The sequence below is a fragment of the Callospermophilus lateralis genome, chromosome 3, assembly GCF_048772815.1.
Source record: "Callospermophilus lateralis isolate mCalLat2 chromosome 3, mCalLat2.hap1, whole genome shotgun sequence".
Taxonomy (NCBI): Eukaryota; Metazoa; Chordata; class Mammalia; order Rodentia; family Sciuridae; genus Callospermophilus; species Callospermophilus lateralis.
In genome coordinates, this window is record NC_135307.1 from 148,789,040 (window position 1) to 148,812,607 (window position 23,568).

At 42.6% G+C, this 23,568-nt stretch overlaps 1 protein-coding gene across 1 annotated transcript in view; it reads left to right on the forward strand.

Moving 5' to 3' along the window:
- Positions 1–23,568, forward strand: part of Klf13 (KLF transcription factor 13) — a 97,422-nt gene that overhangs the window by 60,665 nt on the left and 13,189 nt on the right. The window contains exon 6 of the mRNA XM_076851437.2: positions 1,072–1,091. Within this exon, the coding sequence (XP_076707552.1) occupies positions 1,072–1,091 (20 nt within the window). The remainder of the gene's footprint in view (positions 1–1,071; positions 1,092–23,568) is intronic.

The following is a 23,568-nucleotide window of genomic DNA, read 5'->3' on the forward strand; positions in this document are numbered from 1 at the left end:
CATTCTTATACCTTCCTGATCTAGGCACCTGCCTCTCCTCCCAAATTCTGCTTCCGCCTTCCTTACCTTCCTGCCAGCCCCACCCTGCAGAGCCCCCCTGCAGTTTCCTGTCTATAGTAGAGGCTGCTGGTCTCTGGGGCCGTGGCAGGCACTCTCCTCTCCAGATATGGAGGCCTGCTGCTCACTTCACGCAGGCCTCCACTCGAATGCCTCTCACTGGAGAGCCATCCCCAAATTCCAGCTGAGGAGCATCCCTCCCAACACTCTCAAGTTGCTCCCCAAGTCACCCTTTGACCCCCCAGGACGTGTTGGCCAGAGGATGGGTGCATTGGTCGGGCAACCCCCTCCCACATCCCTTCTAGGTCCTCTCACTAGCCCATTTATCCTCCCTACTTCCTCCAGGCCCAGCCCCACTGTGCTTTGGAGCAACAGCTGCAGCTGCTTCCATTCCCTAAGATGAAAGAGGAAGCTCCTATGGAGCAGCCAGCAGCACTTTCTCAGCCAGACATTGGCTGGCTTAGTCTGGAGGGTGAGGGTGATAAGAAGGAAGCCCACGGGAATCCTTTGTACCATTGAGATCCCAGATGCTTTCTAAATACTGGGCCCCATGTTGACTCACTCCATTCCCACTGCAACCTGGTTTACAGATGAGGCCACCGAGGCATATGTGGAGAATCAAGCACTCGTCACGGGGCTGGAGGGACAGCACCTTGACTCTGCTCTTACCTGTGGAGGGGAACTCGGCAGCATCTACCAAATATGCAGCCCTTGAACTCAGGAGCCTCTCCCAGGGAATCACTCTGATGGAGATGAAGCAAAGGACAGGCAAGATTATTCTAAGTAGCATATTTTGTGATGCCTAATATACCCACTTTGAAGTACTATACATCCATCAAAAAGAATGTGAGGGAGCTAGGGGTGTGGCTTGGTAAAGGAAAAATAAAAAAGAGAAAGTTCTAAATAGTACATAGAAGAAGCTACTACTTGTTTAAGAAAGTAGGGGACATTTTTTTAAAAAGTTATATGTGTACACCTCTATGTGTCTATATTTCATTTTTGTAAAATCTGTAGGAAGCCAGATTTTTCCAGGTGTGTTTCTTCCTACAACTTTATTGAGATATAATTTACACATTATACAATTCATCCATTTAATGAACAGACTTCAATGGATTTTGATATATTCACAGACATACCTAACCATCACCCAGTCGATTTGAGAATGTCCCTCAAAAGGAATCGCTGCACACTTCAGCTATCACCCATCCCCCTCAACCCTAAGCAACCACTAATTTACACTCTGTCCCTATGGGTCTGCCTCCTCTGAATATTTCATATAAATTGAGTCATACAATTTGTGGCCTCTGTATCTTGCTTTAATGTAGCTGTTATGGTTTGGATCTGTAGTGTCCCCCCAAAACCTCATGTGTCAGAGAATGAAGGAATGTTCAGAGGTGAAATGAGTAGATTATGAGGGTTGTGACCTAATCTTATTGGATTAATTCACTAATATGGATTAACCTGGTGATGATGTGGGCTGGTAGGGTATGGTGGGAGGAAGTAGGTCACTGGGGACATGCTTTTAGGGGCTCCATTTTGTCCCTGGTGGTTGAAGATCTCTCCCTCTCTCTCTGCTTCTTGTACCCATGTCCAGAGGCGCCTGCCTCCCCTCACTTTTCTGACACCTCTGGCCTGGAACAATGGAGTTGGCCATCTATGGACTGAGACCTCTGAAACTGTGAGTCCCAAATAAGCTATTCCTTCTCCACATTGCTCTTGTCAGGTGTTTTAGTTGCACCAATGAAAAAGCTGACTCCAACAGTAGCATAATGTTTTTAAGACACATTCATGTGGTAGCACATTATATTTCATTCCCTTGATGGCCAAATAATGACGTAGTGTATGGATAGAACTTCTCTGAATCTATCCAACAACTGGTGGATGTTGGGTTGTGCCTGTTTTGGGGCTCTTAGGAATAATGTTGCTCTGAACATTTCTGTGTAAGTTTTTACGTGGACACGTGTATTTATTTCCCTTGAGTATATACCCAAACCTGAAGACTCAGGGTCCTGTGGTGACTACATTTAGCTATTTGAAGTCCTGCCAGACTGCTTCCAGCTGCACCGCTGGTCATCTACAAGAGGTCTTATTTCTCCATGGCTTAATACTCGTTATTGTCCACTTTTGGATAACAGCCATCCTAATGGATGTGAAGTGGTACCTTACTGTGGTTCTGCTTCACATTTCTCTGATCATTAGAGTGAACATTTTTACCTACACTTTTGCTTTCATTTAATAATATCATATCAAAATTAATTTGATAAAATGAAATAGAAATGGGGATGAGAGTCCCATGTTCACTACCCTCTTGGACCGTTGACCCTCATGAGCCCTTGATGCAAGCGTCCCAGGCCTGAGCCCACCATTCTGTCATGGGTAAATCAGGCCTCTGCTTCCTGAGGCAGCAACTGCCTCAGCCTACGAGGAAGACATTGGCTCTTCTGCACAGCAGTCAGCATCCAGAGCACCTATGGTGGCCTTTCCTATGGCCTCTTTGCTGGCATCGGTTGGTTCCCTCTCCTTACTGCTCCCCAGGCCACCCAAGATGCTAGTACCTGAGAAAATCCTCCATTTCTGGCCCTCAACCCAATATAGGAAGCAACTAGAGGGAGGGATACAGGGACATTTCCTAACATGCCAGTGGCCAGGAGAAGCTTGAGGGGATGCTGGCTCTGGGGGGGGGCACCCTTGGCTGGTGAAAGGAGTTTGTTTCCATACAGATTCATATTCAGGGCCCCCAGAGAGCTGGGACACCCTGTCATCCTATCCTGCTGCTGGATATCCGGCTGGGGCCGGCTGGGGCCACTAGCAGCACAGTAGCCTTGGGGAGAAGACAGCCTGATTAGGGAGAAGACCACCAGGGCTCAGTGTGTTAGGCAGGTTTTTTTAGTGACCAAAATACCAGATAGGATCAACTTAGAGGAGGGAAAGTTCATTTTGGCTTATGATTTCAGAGGTTCAGTCCACAGCGGGTGACTCCACTGCTCTGGGCCGAAGAGGAGGCAGCAGGCACATCATGGCAGAAGTGCATGATGGAGGGAATCTTCCAGGTCATGCCCCCAGTGACCCATCTCCCCAAGTCACCATCCCTCACACACCCATAGTTACCACCCATTCAGGGCATTCAAACTCGGAGAGACTGATTAGGTTATAGCTCTCATAATCTAATTATTTCACCTCTGAATATCCCTGCATCAATGCAGGAGCTTTTGGGAGACAGTCTATGTCCACACCCTAGCACTTGGGGAATAGCACTACCAAGCAGCTTCAGTCAGGTATTGCCAGGTAAGGAAGAGTCATCAAGATGCCACTTAAATACCTGTTGACTCTGGAAAGTCCAGAAGAAAATCCAGAACCGAACGAAGCAATAAATGACTAGCAGGACCCAATAAAGCATGTCACCACCAGGATTTGGTAGGGGGGGTGACTTCCTGAAGAGAGATGCTAATTACGTGACTTGTGACCAGTATCAGGGACTTGAAGAGGAGGACTCCCCCTCTCCTGCCACGTGGGAGGAATTGGCAGAGCCACCTCAACACAGTCTCAGCCCCCGGGCTGGGTGCCAAGCAGGGCCACTCCATTGAACTCTCTGCCAGCCAAGAATGTAACCCGACATGCCTCGGGAAGGTGACTCTGACGCTGTCTTGGATAACAAAGTCGTAGAATCATGCGTCCAAACGTTAATGAGAATCAAACCCACAATTTTAACCTTATTAAACATGTGCATTGGGTCTTGTCAGTGTTTGTTGTGTTTAAGATAATCCAGCTCATTAGACTCATTAGGCCAGCTTTTTACTGAAATTTTAAAGTTGTAATTGTGTAATTAACTTAGACTTGAGATTTTTAACTTGAAATCAAGTCTTATAAAATATTGGGACACTTAGAGAACTTGTCATAATATTTTAATGTGTTAGATTTATAACTAATACTTAAGGGTTTTCTTTTCTCCTCCTTTTCCTTATTCCTTGTTATTGAGATCAGTGGAGGACTTTTTTTTAAAAGCAAGTTAAAATTAAATGTACAAATGTAGAGTTTTTTGTTTGTTTATTTTTTGGTACTGGGCATTAGAACCAGGAGCACTTACTCAATGAGCCCTTCTCCTAGTTTTAATTTTGAGACAGGGTCTCACTAAGTTGTTTAGGGCTTTGCAAAAACTGCGGAGACTGGCCTCAAACTTGTAATCCTCCTGCCTCAGCCTCCCATTGTTGGGATTACAGGCAAGTGCCGCACCTCCTGGTTTCTATGCTCCTTTATAAAATAAGTACATTAGTAAATTGAATTTAAAATCTAAAGAAAGAACTAGAACTTTTACATTTGTAACTTTAATGAATATCAACTTACAGAATTTTAAATGCTAAATAAAAAGTTTTGAATTGTATGCACAAAATGTACCCTTTGAGGATCTCAACATCTCCTGTTCAATGGGTGTGGAATTCGAGGCTCGAGTGGGGGTTTAGGGAATTCTGTTCACTGCTCTGGCACGCGGGGTTTAGCTCTGCCGTCCAGCCAGGGCTGTTTTGCCGTCGGCACTGGCATGTAGCCATCAGTCCATCTGGCTGTGTCTTCAGTCTATCTGCACCACAGCCAAAGAGGTCATTTAAAAATGCCACCAACTGTTCCCATCACTCAGAATCACCACCCTCTGCATACTGGCTCTGACCACCTGAATTTGCTGCCCTCTCGGGGGCAGATCTGTCACTGCCTCGGGCTCCTCACCACCATTTAGCCTCCTTGGCCTGCTTGTCCCTGGAATGACTGAGGCGCTCTGGTCTAGAGACTGCACTGGCTGCTCCCTCCCAGTGGGCACTCCTTCCTACCTGTCCCTGCCAGTTCCTTCTTGCCTTTCCTCTCTTCTCAGAGGCCCCTGACTCCCCAGTCTGAAGGAGCCCCTGTTGCCCCTTGAAACTTTATCCTCTTTCCCTTCTCCCCTCGCTGACTGCCATTCTGTTATATTTATGGTGTTTGTTGGGTGTTGGTTGTCTTCTCCATCCAAATGCTCAGAGCACAAAAAGCCTCCTTTGTGTCTGAGAACGTCGAATACTCTAGTTGGTGTGCAATAGATATTTATTGAGCATGGGAATGAATAAGGAACACGTGGGAAGGATCACTGTACAGGTGAGAAAACAAGCTCACAGGATCACTTGGCCAGTGTTGCTCAGCTCCTTATGAGCAGGGCTGCATTCTCTGTCTCATGCCACCTATGAACCTGCGGCAGGGGCTGGGGAGGTGGGCAGAGAACACTTCCAGATGAGTGATGGATGAGCCCTTGTTGTGGTTTGAATGTTTGTCCTCCAGAATACATGTGTTGGAAATTCATATGTTAATGATATTTGAAGGTGAGGTCTTTGGGAGATGGTTAGGATTAGATGAGGTCATGAGAGTGGGGTTCCCATGATGGCATTGGTGGCTATGTAAGAAGAGGAAGAAAGATTCAAGCTCTCATGCTTGCTCTGTCTTACCATGTGATGCACTCCACCATGTCATGATGCAGCAAGAAAGCCCTCACCAGATGCCATGCCATGCTCTTGGATTTTATAACCTCCAGAAACGTAAGTCAAATAAACTTCTATTCTTTACTGGTTACCCAATCTCAGACATTTTGTTATAGAGACAGACAATGTAGTAAGATAGCCTTCAAGGGATGGATGGAGGACTTTGTCAGGGAGATGACAAGGACACAAGGTACTACTTCAAAGGAAAAGACACAAAGACCCAGGAGATGCAAAGAGTTGGATGGAGAGGAAGTAGCAATGTCTGTGGAATTCAGAAGCAAAGGGCATACCTGATACAGAAGCCATACATCATCTGATGGCTGGTTTAGTTGGACATGGAGACAAAGAAAGGGTGGGTGAGATGGCAGGGCCCAGTAGGAACTTGGAAGGCTCTGCTCTGGGATTTGGGGATAGGGTTAAGTAGCTCCAGGAGCTTTTTGCATCTGTGTGATGTGGCTCACATTTTCAGCTTGGTTAGCTGGATAGAGGATTGGGTTGGCCATGAAATCGAATCCTATCAGCACTGATGTGGACAGAGGCAGTGGAAGGAGGGTCAGAGTACCCAGGCAGGTGGCCTCTTGGAGTGTAGGTCTGTGTACCTTGCTATGAAATTCATCCTGACCTCTGCATGGTCTTTCTGTTCCAAATGTCTCTGGTGAGCTGAGGTTGCAGAGTGCCCTATTCTGTCCCTGCTTAGAAGCTTGGAACTTCCTTTGAAGAAAGGAGACCAGCACAGAGATAGACCCCTGACCTCCAGTCTGGATGAAAGATAAGTTTTTATAGGGCAGGGACTTCCAGCCTGTTAAGCCAAGGAGGGGCTTTGACGCCACATCACTCACACACCCAAATCCTACCACTGATGAGAGAGACTTTTAGACAGATTAGGAGATCCAGGAGTCACAGATGTTTGTGGTTCATAGACAAAAGGAATTGATGGGGAGGTCTTTTGTCTTGACTATCTTGTCATGTCTTTGGCTCTGTCCCAGCCTGGTGGATCCTCCTTGAACAAAGAATGAGTCCTTATTCCTGTCCTTCAGGCTTCCCAGCCCAAGAGGGACCAGGCTGTGAGGAGGGTTCTGGGATCTGGAGAATGGGGCTGGGAGTGTGATATAGGGTTCTCAGAGAGGAAGGGGACTAGGTGGCGCTGTGTGTCAGGCCTTTTATATAGAGACGGGCCAATGAGAGACTACAGGGCTAAAGAGAAGACTGGCTAGGCAAGAAAGGTCTTCGCGTGCAAGCTTTGGGCCCAACTTGGAGAAGTGGGTGGCGCAGGGCCCTCTCTCTGTCCCCACAAGTCCAGGGGACACACTCCCTTCTCCAGTGCAGGTTTATCTTCTGACACTGACACAGTTAGAGTCCCAGAGATCATTTCCCATGGGGCTGGAAATTGACCAGGGCTCAAGTGGCAGAGGGTGGGTGAGAGCATGCCAGGTCCAGGGCCCTCAAGAGGGTGGCGGGGCCTGGCAGGCTCCCGGGCACTCCGCCCAGCCTGAGCAGCCAGGCTAATTACCCTACCCTAAAAGCCCTGCAGAAGCAGCAGACCGCGCCCACCCACCGGCTGCGCGCTCCAGGCCCCGCCCACAACTCGCTGGCACTCTTCCTCCCCAGTGACTTGTGGCAGAGGCTGCCAGCCAAGAGGCCTAGCAGCCTTGGAGAAGGCGGAGCCAGAGGCCTTCCGAGTCATCTGACCTTGAGGGAAGGTCGCTTGGTTCTCCACGTGCCGCAAGTTTGTCTGTACTAGGAGGTCTCTGCTCCTGCTTACCCTTTAGGCCCAGTCTTGCTTCTTGATTTTCCGGCTCTCATGGCTGCTAGCAAGTCGCTTAACATCCTTAGTCTCAGTCTCCCCACGTGTAAAACGAGGATGGATTTGTTTCCAGGTCTAAATGAGCTAATGTGTGTACAATGTAAAGCTTATCTTATTAGTTATATCACTAACACCATCATCATTATAATTGCCGATCTTATCCAGTGGCCAGCAGTTCCTGTCTGGCACATCATAAATGTCAGAGGGATGAACTTGACAGATCTTTACAGATAAGAAAGTGTGTGTGGGGGGGAGGGAACCGAGGTTTGGGGGTAGGATCTGCAAACTTCTCAGATCTTTAAGGGATCACCTCCTCCCATCATTTCTTCAGGCATCCCCCCTCCCCCACGATTCAGCCTGAGGATCTTTGGCAAGCTCACCTCCCAAGGAAAACATCACCTTGGAGCTGCTCCCTTGACCGACCCCGACTTTATCTTATGTATTACGCAGTACTGGGGAGCCCAGGAGCCCATAATTAACCTAATAAGGTGTCTGCTGCTCACACATTGGTGCTCAGGCTCTGCTCCAATGGCTCCTTAGTAATTTGCCTGATCTCTGGGATAAGACCTTTGCCTGGACAGGTTCCCACCACAAAGCACCCCATGTTCCAGGTGGAGCCCGTAATTGATGTTTTCATGCTCTCCACTCACTCCCCTACTGCCCTTAGTCCTCTTGAGCCCAGACCTCAGAGATGAGGCCATTGCACCAAGGTCATATATCAAGCCTCAGAGGGACAAGGCTACTCAGGGGGAGAGCAGAAACAATGTGGGTTGCACTAAGCGACATTAGATGGCACTGGGGAAGAAGGCAACCAAACCAAGCCAGCAATGAGGACGGCAATGAGGAAGTTGTTCTACAGCCAACCCAGCAGCCAGCAGCTAGGCTCCCATCCAGCTTCTGTTCCAGGAACCTGCTGGTGCTGCTGCTTCCAACCCCAGGGTTCTCTACCTGGAGCCAGGTCATGCTGACTTCTGAGCTCCACAGGGAAAGAGCCACCCTCTCATACTAGAGCTCTGAGTACTATGCTGCTACCAAGTTCTTCCAAGCCACCTTTTTCTTGAGCCATAGTTACTAGGGGTTGACCCTGAAAAATAAGCCTAGGAACCAAGCAGGACGCCAAGGCTATAGAGCTTAGAAGAGGCAAAAGGAGTTCACCACATTGCAGCGCCCCTCCCCCCCCTCCCCACTGCTGCCACAGGCGCCCAGTGGGCGGGCAGAACCCACAGCCAGGCCCGGAAGCGCTGGGCAAGCCCTGTGGTCGTCTGAGCGCTCGCCCACGCAGCTCCCTTTGATCAGCTCTGCTGGGCAGGTTGCATCATCAGGTAGGTTTTCCTGGAGACTATGCCCAAGGCGCTTAGCCATACCCTGGCCAGAGGATCCTGTGTGTCCCAGGCAGAGTGTGAGCCCCTCACCCTGCCTTCGTGGTTAGGGCGGTACTGGCTGCCCTGGAGGAGGTACAGGCTGGGCAGAGAGGTGGAGCCGAGCTCTCAGAGGGCCATGATGCCCAACCCCCCTTCGGGGGAGCTGGACTTCTTTTGAAAACAAGCACCCCCTTCCCCGCAGATGGGGGTTGGTAGCTGCATCGCTGACTTTTCTGCACTCAGCCTGCCAAACCGCCACATAATCCCCTTGGGTTCCCAGAGCCATCCTGCCCACACAGGTGCTAAGGCCAGCCCTGGGGGATTCCTTGACACCCACTGCTCCAGGTCCGGGCCTGTCCCCAGATGAGGTCCAGGGGTGCTGAAACCCTCCCTAACCTCCTTCCACCGCTGGGTACAGGATAATGGGTGGGGTCTGAGTCAGAGCTAGCTCACCTTGGGTGGGTAGGTGTGCCAGGGTGGGGTCCCTGTGGGGTAGGGGAACACCAGACACGGGGAGGGAGGGTCCGATGGTTTAAGGGCTGTTTGTGCACAGAGCATTTATTCTTCCTGGTCTGCCAGGGTGGGCCACAAGGAGGGCTAAGAAGCCAGCTGTGAGCTTCGGATCTGCCACACTAGATTCTAAGCTTCTACCCCTTTTCTCTGGATGATCCTTCAAAGTTCCCGCTGTCTCTTGTGAACCTGGCCTCTGTCCCTCAATCAGAGGTTTCCCTCTGTGTTGCCCACCAAAAGGGAGACTCACACTCCAGGCTGCCATTAGTGCTGGTTGGACACACAGGAGCAGAAGGCACATGGTCTAGGGTGAAGGGAGACTGGGGCCTTCCCACCCAGTTCTCATAGCTAGCTGGGTCCTACTCTCATTCTATCCCCGCTCTCCTCTTCTACCTGGACTTCATCCGTGAGGATCTTACATTTCCACTTCATGCCGTTTCCAGAAACAGATGAGAACAGATCCCTGCCTTCACTTTCATCCTTGTATTTTAATTGAGGAGGAGCAATAAATACAGAGTGGGCATTCCTTATCTGAAATTTTTGGGACTAGAAGTGCTTTGGATTTTGGAATATTTGCATGTAGACAATGAGATATTGTGGGGATGGCACCCAAGTCAAAACAGGAAACTCATTTGTGTTTCATATGTCAGAATGTAATTTTATACAATATTTTAAATAATTTTGTTCATGAAACAAAGTTTCTGGATGTGGAATTTTCCATTTATAGGTCTCTGATGGCTAAAAAAGTATTGAATCTGGGGTTTTTGGATTAAGGATGCTCAAATTGTACTAAGTATGTGGGTCAGGTGGCAACCATGATAAATAGAAATCAGAGACAAAGAGGAGACTGTAAAGAGAGGGGGTAGTGCATTGATAGGTAAATTGAGGGTGTCTCTTTGAGCAGGTGACTTTTAAATAAAGACCTGGAAAAAAAAAGATTTAGTGAGACTTGCAAAGTGTTTTCCAGGCAGAGAGAACTCAGACACTAGGTTGTTCTCTAAGAGAGAAGTGTCTGGTATGGAGGGGACAGCAGAAGGCCAGGGGCTTGAGCTGAGGGGTTAGGAAGAGGAGGTTAGAGGTGAGAGTGAGAGTGAGGGAAATGGGAAGCCCCTGAGGGTTCTAGCAGAGGGGTGACAGGTTCCAAGATGGGTTTTAATTGGATTATTCTGCAGCATGGAAAATGGGGTGAGGATGGGGGTGGTGTGAAAGTAGGAAGCCAGGCTAAGGGTAGATCCAGGAGAGAGGTGAAGGGTATCCTAGCCTAGGATAGATGGTATAGGATGAGAGCAGTTGGATGTCCACTGCTCTTTGAAGACTGCTAGGCTGGGTATGATTGATGTGCTGGGGTGGGGAGATATAAAGGGAAGATGAGTTGACTCTGAGATATGGGCTTGAGCACCAGGGGACCTTCTGAGGAAGCACTAAGTCCCCCATGGATATGGGGGGGAATGTCTTCTAGCCTGCAAAATTATGCTTTCCTTATTAAAGCACTGCCCATTCCTTGGGTCTGATGCCCCCTGTTGGGTGATGTGTTCAAGCAGGCCTGAGTCAGGGTGGGGCGTGGGTGGGAAGGGGTGAAGGAGGTAATGGGTCTTCTGCTCTGAGTCGGGAGGAATTGAGCACACTGCTAGAACTTGAACTGTACCCTCTAGACCCAGGGGCATGGACTTGGTGTAAAAGCCTCTGCAGGCAGCAGGGACCAGTTCTGAATGGGTGCCACCTTGTGTATGGGGTGGGATGGGCCTTTCCCATGGGAATTTGATCCTAGTAACTCAGTGAGAAAAAGACTATATTGTGCCCATTCTACAAGGCTCAGAGATGGAGAACTTGGCCCAGCCATACCACTGCAGACATCTGCATGCAGTGATCTGGCTGCCACCTAGCCTCCCCGCAGCCAGCTTGAGCTTCCTCACAGCATAGGAATATCCCAAGAGAACCAGGGAGAAACTCTTCCACCTTGTGTTCTAGCCTCAGAAATCACAGGGTATCAGTGATCCCTAAAAGGCACACCTGCCTACATTCGAGAGGAGGGAAACTGGCCCTCATCTCTGAGCAGGACTGTCAAAGTCTCCTTGTAAGAAGAGCACTTTGGTAAGAATTGTATTGCTGTCGACTTCAGAAAATATCATACACCCCAGAGGAGAAGTGGCCTATGGGTGGATGAATGGCACTGATGCCCACCCCAGCAGGCTGTGAGCCCAAGGCACAGGTTCAACTCGTACTACTCTTGTTCCCCAGCCTCTTGACCCTGGGTGGGTCCGTGTGCCCTCTGAAGGTGACCCCTCTAGAGGAGCCTACCCTGCCAGCCTCTGAAAGGAGGATGAGGAGTGGATGTTGGAAGATGCTCTCCAGCTGGGGACCCATGTCACCGAGGCACACTGTGGTAAGGGGGATGAAACTGATGCGCTCAGGATGCCTCAGCTGCTCTGGTGACAAAGCTGGGCTGAGACTTCAAGCCAAAGTTCCCAGGTAGTCCCAGGTGACCAAGGCCCAGAAAGTTAGTTTCAGTTGGGGAGAGTGATGGCTTCATGTGGAGAAGACACTCAGGAAGTCTGTTGAGCTCCAGTGTCCCCGTCTGGAGCGGGGCTCAGTGGTCACATCCTGCCTCATTATCAGCAGGCATTGGGCTCCAGGGCTGCCATACTGTCCCAACTGCCAGGGATGAAGGAGCGGTCTCCTGGCAGCAGCTGCCACACAAAGCCCAGGGTGGAGCTCACGGTTCACAGCTTGTCACCAAACACGTATTTCTGCAGCTCATTAGTCTGGAATTCTTTCTATTCCAGCAGGCCCTCCCCTGGGATGTGTAGACTGTTCTGGCTCAGCCAACAGCAGTAAATGGGTCTTATCAAAACACAAAATGCTAAAATGTGGGGAAAAATACTTTAAAAATGTTTACATGGGAGGGACAGGCAAGGGTATTGTTGAACTGTTTTCTTCTTTCATAAGCAGCTGGGCCAGCTGAACTGAAGCTCAGGGCCAAGACCCTGGGGACCCAGCAGGAAGAACGGATGAGCGAGGGGCAGGCTACACAAAGACCTGGGGGGAAACAACTTATTTTCCACTTGCTTTCTCTTTGTCACTCTGTGGCGGACTCAAACCGACAGTCTTCACTCCCACAATTTTGACTGTGGATGTGGTCACTGATTATCCTGATCCTTTAGTGTCTTTTCTACTCTGAACCAATTTAGGGAAAGACCTTTTGCTCAGGTCTGGGTAACATGGAGTGATGTATTTGGAACCAAAGGCTACAGTAACACTGGGTGGATGGCAAGTATTCATGAGCATGGTTCCAGAATTCCTATCTCTAGACTAGAAGAAGAAAAATCACAAAGGGGATATGGCACCTGTCAGGACCTCCTGCATACATATTCCCTTCCTTAATAATTTAACCTTTAATTCTAAGCTTGGCACATGACTCTCTGGACCAAATCTGGCTAACTGAGTGGAGTGGGGGTGGTGAGTGCAGGTGTCATGAAGCAGCTTCCATGCCAGAATGTAACTTTCAAAGGAATTTGTGAGCCCTTCCTCCCTTTTTCTACTTCTGCTATCTGAAATGTGAATATGATAGTTGGAACTGCAGCAGTCATCTTGGGCCATGAGGTTATCTTGGAGATGGAAGCCACGTAAGCTAACCCCATATAATTGGAGCCTGAGTCCCTGACATGGTATAGCCTCCCAAATTGGACTTTCTACCTCCCACATTGAGTAAACTGCTGCCTTGTTTATACCACTATTGTGTTAGGGTTTCTTTAACCCAGAGCCAAAGATAACCCTCTCTCAGAGAGTTTATAGTCAATTATGTTTCTCATTCAAAAAGTTAGCCAGTGGTTATGGGTCATGTTGGGCTGGAACATCATAGCTGAATGAAGACAATTAATTTGTAGGACTGCTCTGTCCTTGTCAGGGAAGAGGACTCCTCCCTCAAACAGACATGTCACCATGAGTATGGTGTTGACTGAGTGTGTCAGGGACATACAGACAGATTGGAGGATTGCCCCAGCCTAGACATGCATAAGGAAGACTGAATACCCGCTGTACTTCCTTCCCACTTCAGCTCCCCTAGAAATAGCTCAGTAACATAATTGCAGGGAGAAGCAACAGAGAGTATGAGGCACAGGTGGAGTCCCTGTGGATCTTGGCTTTCATGGACTTTGAGAAAGTAAAAAGACTGGTCTGTCATGCAGGTTGACACCCCAAAGCAGAGGTGACTGCAATCCAGCAAATCAGCAGAAGAGAAGATTGTATGTGGCAGGGAAGGGGGTCCTTGGAAAGAGATGTTACCCTCCTTACACACCCGGAGGGACTGACAGCTCAGGGCCCATAGTTTGAGAAGAGAAGTGGGCCAGGAGATAGGAGGAGTGAATTCTTTGCTTGCCTCTAAACCCAGCTCCACTATGCCTGAGAGAGGATCTTGGCATGGTGTTTGCCCCAGGACAAAATCAACGATGTGCTTGTGCTATCAACTGGAAGTTAATCTCTCCCCCGGACTCATCTGTTGAGACCTAACCCCCAAGGTATTAGGAGATGGGCCTGCAAGAGGTGATTAGGTCATGAGGGTGGGTCATTGGGATTAGTGCCCTAGAGATCTTCCTCTTCCTTTCCACTTTATGGGGACACAGCAAGCAGAGTGCCATCTATGGATGGAGGAGAGCCCTCATCAGACACTGAATCTGCTATCATTTTGTTCTTGGATTTCCTAGCCTCCAAAACTGTGAGGAATAAATTTCAATTGTTTCTAAGCCATACAGTGTGATATTGTGTTATAACAGAACAAACTGAGGCATCTTGCTAAGAAACTAAGGTGAAGTTGGGAGGAGGGTTAGTATCCACTAGAGTAAAAGCCCTCATTAATTTGTTATTTTAATGGAGACAAGGGAGCTTGGTACCCTCTAGTGAAGGCTGTCAGTTACTATAACTTACCCCTAGCCTTCCCAGGAAGGGGAGAGGCCTGCTGTGTAAACGGAAATGGGAAACATGAAGGGAATCCTTGCCAGCTCTTGATAGGCAACAGTTTTGTCTTTCATATGTGTATACAAACAGGTAACCAAGAAAGCAATCGCCACAATACAGAAGGACCAAGATGAGCAGATTTAACACTCCCCCTGGAAGAAATTGATTGGAAAAGCAGTGAATAGAAGCTAAGAGTAAAAAAAATAAAAAATTAAAAAAATTTAGAAAAAGAAGCTAAGAGTAAAAATGAACCCCTGAGATATTTGAGGACACATTGCATTCACAAAGCAAGAACAGAAACCTATAAAAAAGGAAAAATCAGGGAATAATAAAAAGTTGAGATATTAAATATATGACTCTCAAAATTTGTTAAAATCAGGAAAAAGTTGGAAAATATAATTGAAGTAACTCCCTAGACTTTAGAGAAAGAAGATAAAATGATGAAGAGTATGAGGAAACAATTAAGAAATGCATGCATTGATCCAGCCCAACTAAACTGTGTCTATAACAAAGTAGCACAAACTTAGTGACTTAATGCTACATAAATTTATTGTCTGGCAGCTAAGGAGGTCAGATGTCCTAAGATGGAGGTATTAGGAGTTCCATTCCTTCTGGAAACCATAGGAAAGGATCCATTTCCCTGCCTTTCCCAACCCCTGGAGGCTGCCAGCATTCCTTGGCTCATGGCCCTTCCTCCATCTTCAAGGTCAGCAGTGTAGCTGACCAGGATGTCTGCTTCCATCATGTGTCATTCTTTCTCCCTCTGCTTCTACTGTCACATCCCTTTCTCTGATCTTGACTCTCTTTCTTTCCTCCTATGGGTACCCATTGGTGAGCTTTGAGCTCACCAAGATAAAACAGGGAAGTCTACCCATCTCAAGATTTTTAATTTAATCACATCTGAAAAGTCCCTTTCTCCCTGTAAGATAACATATTCAAGGGTTCCAGGGACTAGGATGTGTCACCTTTGGTGGCCTACTCTTTTTTTTTTTTTTTTTGCTACAATGGGAAATAATAACTAAAGAGGGAATAACCTTTGTTTTTTAATCTAAGAAGAGAGAAGAGGTTTTAAATTTAGAATTCCTCTGAGTTACTTAATAGGATGATTGAGAGAAAAAATGTTCACACCTGGGTACTTCATCAGAGTTTTTAGGAAGATGAGGGGACAGAGGTGGCACAGGTCTCTGGCAGAGGAATGAGATTAAATGCAGCATGCAAAAGAGAAATAGAAGACTTCTTTCAAGTTTTGAGAGGAAATTATCTTGACTTGAAAATGATTCCATCAGCCAACCTATTAGGTATGAAAATTTAAAATAAATTTTAATGTATAAGAAAGTTAACCTCCCATGAACTTATTCTGAGGAAGTACAATGTGAAATGTACTCTGGTCACAAGAAAATAAAAACCAAAAGGAAAATAAGGACTTCCCCAAACCATAGAACTAAGTCAGTACTACAGTGCAAAGAAATTCTATGCCATGAATATGATGATTAAATATTAAGAAATCTATTAAAACTTACCAGATTAATAAGTTGAAGACTTTAAGAAGTTTCAACACCCATTTTTCCTTAGCCTTGACTTCATGGATGAATACAGCCTTATCATGATGATATGTAAATGCTTCAGTCCTAAAGTCAGTGATTTACTTAATGTAGAAATACTAAAAACATTCATACTAAGGTCAGAAACAAAGCAATATATATATATATATATTTTTTTTTTACTTCTACTATTACTTAACACACTGCCAATGCAATCATATATAAAAACTAGAGGCTTAATAAAGAGTAGAAGTATTCTCTGTTTGCAGATGACAATACGATGTACCTGGAAGACTCTAGTGAATATTTTTCAAAACTATCCCAGAGAGTAAAAGAATTCTAAGAGACAGAAAACAGGTTGTAAAATCAGCATATCAATAGACTTCATATGTTTTCTATGATTTTCACATATGAAGTTAAAAATTAAAATAAATCTTACCAGGTATTCACAAGGAAGACAGAAGACTCTTGGGAAAGTTTCTTAGTGGTATAGTAACTTCTCCTCTGTCCACGGGGAAAAAAAGCCATAAACTGTGGAGATGGGATAGTGTCTTCTTTAGGAGACAGTGAAGTAAAAGCTGTAGCAAAACAGCCCTCATCCTAAATACAAGGTTACATTAGAATCTAAAGTCGGTTATATCATGAGGGTAACCATTGCAACACTAACCCTCAGTCCCAACCCACCTCCTGACTCAATTAATAAACATCTACATTAAAGACCCAACCGAAGAAAAAGTGGGCTCATTTCCAAGCATGAAAATGATTTACACCAATCTCTACTATCTAATGTCTGTTACCAAAAAAAAAAAAAAAAAGCTGTCACGGTGATGCACACCTGTAATCCCAGTGGCTCATGAGGCTAAGACAGGAGGATCAAGAGTTCAAAGCCAGCCTCAGCAATGACAAGGTGCTAAGCAACTCATTAAGACCTGTCTCTAAATAAAATACAAAATAGGCTGGATTTTAGCTCAGTGGTGGAGTGCTTGCCTGGCACATGTGAGGTACTGAGTTCAATCCTCAGCACCCCATTAAAATATTTTTTAAAAATTAAAAACAAATATAAGCCTTATGAAAAAGTAAGACACTGGAATTATCAGGTGAGAAATTTAAAATAATAATCATAAGTATGCTTATGACTCTAAAGGAAAATGTGGGAATATGCAAAATCTGAGGGATAATTTCAGCAGAGAGTTGGAAATGATTCAAAGGAAATGAATGGAGATACTAGCAATGAAAAACTGACAAAAGATGAGAAATGCCTTCAATAGCTCATTAGTAGACAGTCAAGGTAAGAATCGAGGTCAATTTGAAGATAAGCCAGTAGAAACCCAAAAAGAAAAAAGAAAAAAAAAAGGAGTAAAAATCCCCCAAAGAAAAGTGCATCCAAGGGTTCTGGAGCAATACTAAATGGTATTACACATAATTTAAATCTCAAGAAGAGAAAGGAAAAAAGAAAAATGTATTTGAGAAATTTTATTTTTTTCTGTTTCAAATTTTATTTAACATCCTCCCATTATTGATTTTATTTTATTTTATTTATTTGTGTTTGGGGTGTTTGTTTTATTTTGCTTTGTTCTTTTGCAGAGCTGGGGATCAAGTCCAGGTGCTGGGCATGGAACCCAGGACCTTTTGCACGCTAAGCAAGTGCTCTACAATTGAGCTTCAACCTTAGTCTGTTTTTTTTTTTTAATTGACATATAAAAACTGCACATGTTCATAGGGCATAGTGTAATAATTCAATACAGGTGTACAATATATATTGTTCAAATCAGGATAGTTAGCACTTCCCTTTCCTGAAACATTTATCAAATCCTTTGTGTTGAGAACCTTCTAACTCCTCTTTTCTCATTTTTTATAAAAATGTGTATTCAAAACTATTGTAATGTTTTGGAATTAGTTTTTATGTTTGCTCCTTAGGATTGTAAAATTTTGGACAAAGAATATATTACATACACACACACACACACACACACACACACACACATATATATATACATATATATAGACATAGATATAGATATAGATATCTATCTCCAGGAATTAAACCCAAGGGTGCTAAATTGCTAAAACTGGCACTCGCTTTGAATTTGCCATCCTCCTGCCTCATCCTCCCCAGCTACTGGGATTACAGGTATACACCATCGCACTTACAGATGGGTTTGAACTGTAAGCATCCTGCTGTGTTGTAGAATACTGGGACTCGTTCCTCCCACGTGACTGTGTATTGGTACCCATTAACTGGCTCTCTGTCTCCTCTCCCCAACCTTTCCTAACCTCTGCTGATCACAATCCTACGTTGATTTTTAAAATATTCTCCAAATTTTTATTAGAATGTACTCTCTCTATATATTAGCTGGGATTACAGACATGCACCACCACACCTGGCTAATAAATATAGTTTTTTAAAAAAAGAATTTGTCCCTATATTCAGGTGATATATTTATATATGTAGAAAAGTCCAAAGTATCTATGAAAAAATTCTAGAATTAAGCATTATTGATAAAGTATTTATCTAGAGTACAAAATACAAGTTCAATATACAAAATCAATTTTGTTTACTTTCTGTCCACCAGCAATGGACAATTAGAATTTAGGATTTTTAAATTATTATTTAAAAGAGAAAAAAAGGTACTTCGATCTAAATCTACCCAAATGCATACATCATTTGAACACTAAAGCTATAAAAATAAGTGAAATAATAAATGAAGACCTAAATAGAGTTTTGAACAATATACATTGATCGGAAGACCTAATAATGTTAGGTTTACAATTCTCTACAAATTTAATTATAGGTTGAACAAAATACCAATCAAATGTTCAGCACATTTTATTATATAGATCTTGACAAACTGATTCTACAATTGAATGTACATGTAAGGTTACTTTATTAGTAAACAGCTTTGTAAAATACAAGCAAGATTAGAGAATTTACATTTCATGAACTTAAGACTTTAAATGCCACAGTGATTTAAGATTTAAACATAAGTACAACATTAGAATAAAGATAGAAAGTAGATAGATTTTAGAGAATAGATTGTCCAAAAGTAGGCCCATACCTATATGATCAATTGTTATCTGACAAAGTTAACAGGGCTGTTCAGTGGAGAAAGGATAGTTCTCACAACAAATGGTGTTTGAACAATTCACTCCTCATATGAAAAAATGCACTTTGATCCATAGATTTTACCTTACAAAAGAAAATTAACCCTGAAAGGACCACAGACTTAAATGTGAAACAAAAAACTTTGAACCTTACAGAAGAAAGTGCAGGGATAGATCTTCATTATCTTGGGTTAGCCAAAGATTTCCTACACATGACAATAAAATTATGACTCATCAAAGAACAAATTGAGATTACCGGCTTGGCTTCTAGCAAACTGCCTGAGAAGCTCCACTGGCCCACACCTCAATGAAAGTGAAAATTATTCAAAAAAAATTATCAAAAGTGGAAGTGATCATAATGACACACACCAAACACAGATCCATCTATCCGAAAATTTTGGACTTTTGGTGATAAGGGCGAGAGCCTATGATACTTGAGACAAGATTTCATCCATTTTCTGCTTTCTGGAGTCTCCATTCCAGACTGCTAAGGTCCAGAAAGACATTATGTCCCACACCTGCAGCTCTAGAGCCTTGTTCAAAATTTCATCTTGTATGAGAAACGAGTTCTAAAACAGACATCTCCCAATCTCTTCTCAAAGAAACTTATTTCACTTGCAAAAATGAAATATGGAGAAGTTCAAACCTAAGGACACACTCAAGAATAGTGGAGGCAGTGGGGGAGAGGAAGTGAAGAAGAGATTCATGAATTTAATGAACATAAAGCCTGTACTGTAAGATGGCTGATTTGTATAGAGAACTGAGGAATAAAAAAAAAAAAAAAAAAAAAAAGAGAGAACATCAAGAGCTGGGGTTGTATCTCAGTGATAGAGCACTTGCCTTGCACATGTGAGGCACTGGGTTTGATCCTCAACACCACATATAAATAAATAAAGATATTGTGTCTATCTACAATTAAAAATTTTTTTAATCAAATATGAGCTCAGGAAAAAAAATCAAACATGGATCTTAGAAACTAGTCCTTTGGGGCTGGGGATGTGGCTCAAGCGGTAGCGGGCCCGCCTGGCGTGCGTGCGGCCCGGGTTCGATCCTCAGCACCACATACAGACAAAGATGTTGTGTCCGCCAAATACTAAAAAATAAATATTAAAATTCTCTCTCTCCCTCTTTCTCACTCTCTCTCACTCTTTCTTTAAAAAAAAAAAAAAGAAAGAAAGAAACTAGTCCTTCAAAGGCATTACAATTTAATTGGACTTGTTTGCAGAGACATCAATACCCAGGGGATTTTTTTGAAACAATAGAACAATAATCCATCAATCAATGGAGTATAATAGCTGGATATGGTCACATAGAAAGAGAATCCAAAGAATGTCAAATTATAAAGAAAGAAGAAAAAAATCTCTATTTGCAAGTTATAAGAAGTTATATGTGCATAACCCTAAGAATCCACTAAAATTTTATTAGCTCCACTAAAATTTTATTAGCACTAATAAATGAGTTTAGTAATGTTGAAAGATGCTCAAAAATAAATTGTATTTCTATATACTTTTAATGAATAATCCAAAAATGAAATTAATAAAACAATTTTATCATCAAAATTCTCAGAGAATAAATACTTAGGAGTAAGCTTAACTAAAGCAATGCAAAACTTGCATTCTGAAAGTTATAAAATATTCTTCAGTGAAAATTTAAAAAGACATAAGTAAATGGAAAAACATCTCATGTTTTACCTACCAGGAAACTTGACATTGTTAAGATGAAATATTTCCCAAATTGATCTACAGACACAACTCAAGCCCCAACAGCAACTGATTTCTTTATAGAAATCAACAAACTGAGTCTTTTTGTATTCACATGGAATTAAGAGGTATCCAGAGTAGTCAAAACAATCCTGAAAGATTAAATAGGATAATTTATACTTTTCAGTGTCAAACTTACTATAAAGCAAAGTAATCAAGAAAGTGTAATGTTAGTAAAAGTTTAGACATATATAGATCAATGGAATAGAACTGAGAGTCCAAGAATAAACCTATACAGTCAATTGATGTTTCTAAAAGGGTATTGAGAACATCCAATATTGGAAGAATAGTCTTTTGAACAAATAATGCTGGGAAGATTGGCTAGTCACATACAAAAAAATGATGTTAGACTTCAAATTATTCACCTTTCATTATGTATTTTGTATATAATGTGTTTCACATTATATGCGAAAGTTAACTCCAAGTGAGATCAAGGACCTAAATCTAAATTTAGACCTAAAACTTAAGAACTATTTTTTTTTAAAAAATAACAGTAATACTTCAAGACCCTTATTTATCCAAGGATTCTGAAATGTGACACAAAAAGCATGAGAAAGAAAAGAAAAAGTAAAAAAATTGCATGTTTTTAAAATAAAAATAAAACTATTGTGTTTCAAAGAATACCACTGAGACAACAAAAGATAACACACAGAATGAAAGAAAATATTTGCTCTCTAATATGAGAAAATATGAGTAAAAATTATATATTTGATAAGGACTTACTTGACATCTAGAATACAAAAAGAACACTTGTAACAGTAATAAAAAGGGAAATAACACTATTTAAAATGGAAAAAGTATATGAATAGAGGAGTCTTCAAGGAAGGTATTCAAATGACCAATGAACAAGTGTAAAGAGGCTCAACATCATAGTAATTAGGGAAATGACTGGGAAAAAATACTAATTACCAAAGTATACACGATAAGAAAGAGTCTTAAAGAAATTTTATCAGTAAGCAAAAATCTTTCATGAAGAAACACAAAGCTATAATAGCTTTCTTGGCAGGTTCTTTCAAATATTTAAGGAAAAAAATAATGGCCAATCTTGTACAAATTGTTCAGGGTATACTTATCATAGCATTTTGTGGGTCCAGAATAGAATTGGTATAGAAATATGACAGAAGCAATTTGGAAAATACAATTTATAGGTCAATTATACCCATGAACACAAATGTAAAAGTCCAAATAAAATTCAGCAATATATAATAAAAGCATAATATGTCATTATCAATTTGAGTTTATACCAGGAATGCAAGGATTAACACTATAAATTAATGTACTTTATTATATTAACATTAAATTATTTAAGATTACATAGCATTATTACATAGTACATACAATTTTTAAAAAATGATAAAAATTATCTTAAGTGATGCAGAATAAGCATTTGAAAAAATTTAATATCCCTTTATGAAAAAGCATTTTATCACACTAGGAATCAAGGAGAACATCCTTAATCTAATAAAGACTATCTATACAAGAACTCTGGTCAATATATTTAGTGGTAAAAAGAGAAAAATGCTACTTTGGGAACTAAGATGAGACAATGATGACACAGATCATGTGCTTGCCTACATAAAAAACTATAGGTAAATTATAAAAATAAGTAAAAATGTTCAATGAGCTTGATTTTAAGTCATCAATAGGCAAAAATCAACTTAAATATATAAGAATAAAATTTTTGATTACATATATATGTATAGAACTTTTTTAAAGATACAAATATAAAAAGTGAAGGTAGTATCGTCAGAAAGTTTGCAAATAGAAAGCCCAAATCAAATTCCCTTACAAAGATACCAACTGAACAGTATTCAATCCACACTGCCGGTATGAGAACTCCCAAATCAGTCACAGCACCCCAGGCAAGCTCAAAACTAAACACAGCAGGTATGTAGAATTTTTTCATGGGTGATGGTTGTTCCTTCAAGCCAGCAATCCAATTTTCTCCTAGGGCAACCAGTATAAAATGAACAACCAACCCATGGCTTCTCCTTTCAGAGAAAAACAGAAGTGTGGAACACACTGACAATTTTCCAGCTTTGGAGGAAACTGCCAGAGAAATTATTTTCTGTTTAGTCTGACTACTAACTTCTGAAGGAACTGGCCTATCTGGAAGCAATTGAAAACAAGCTCAGTGCTTACTGCAATGCCGGAGAACCTGCAGTACTGATCACACATACTAGAGGGAGCAAAAAATTACAAGGCTGTGAAAAACCACAAAATCTCTTTCCCTGGGAATTGTACACACAAGCCCAGAGAAGGTGTATCACCAGAAAAGGTGTAACAGGCTCCAGAAATTACTAGTTGGGCTTTTTGGTGAAGATCTTTTTGACAGGCAGTATAAGTCCATTCATGAACACTAGAGAGTTGGCTGTTTTTTCAAGTGTACAATCTGAGGAAAAAGAAATAAGAAGGCATATGAAAAAAAAAACAAAAAACAAAAAACAGGGAAACATGGCCCAATCAAAGGAATAAAATGTTCTCTAGAAACTGACCCTTACATAAAGATATCACGAATGACCTAAAATAATAATAATCTGAAAGAAGTTCACTGTGTTATAAAAGAACACAGAAAAACAACTAAACAAAGTCAAAATGATGTATGAACAAATTGAGAAAAACATCAAAGAATTATAAACTATAAGCAAGAACTAAATAGGAATTTTAGAACTGAATAATATAATAATTGAATTAAAAATTTTACTATAAGTGTTCAAAAACTGACTTGGTCAAACAGAAGAAAGAAACAGTGATGTTGGGGCTGGGGTTGTGGCTCAGTGGTAGAGCACGCATCTTGCATATATGGGGCACTGGGTTCGATCCCCAGCACCACATAAAAATAAATAAAGGTATTGTTTCCACCTACAACTAAAAAAAATATTTTAAAAAAATCAGTGATGTTAAAGATAGGTCACTTGAAGTTATTGAGTAAGAAGAACAAAAGGAATAAATAAAAGTGAAAATAAGCCAAGAGATTTGTGGGAAATGATC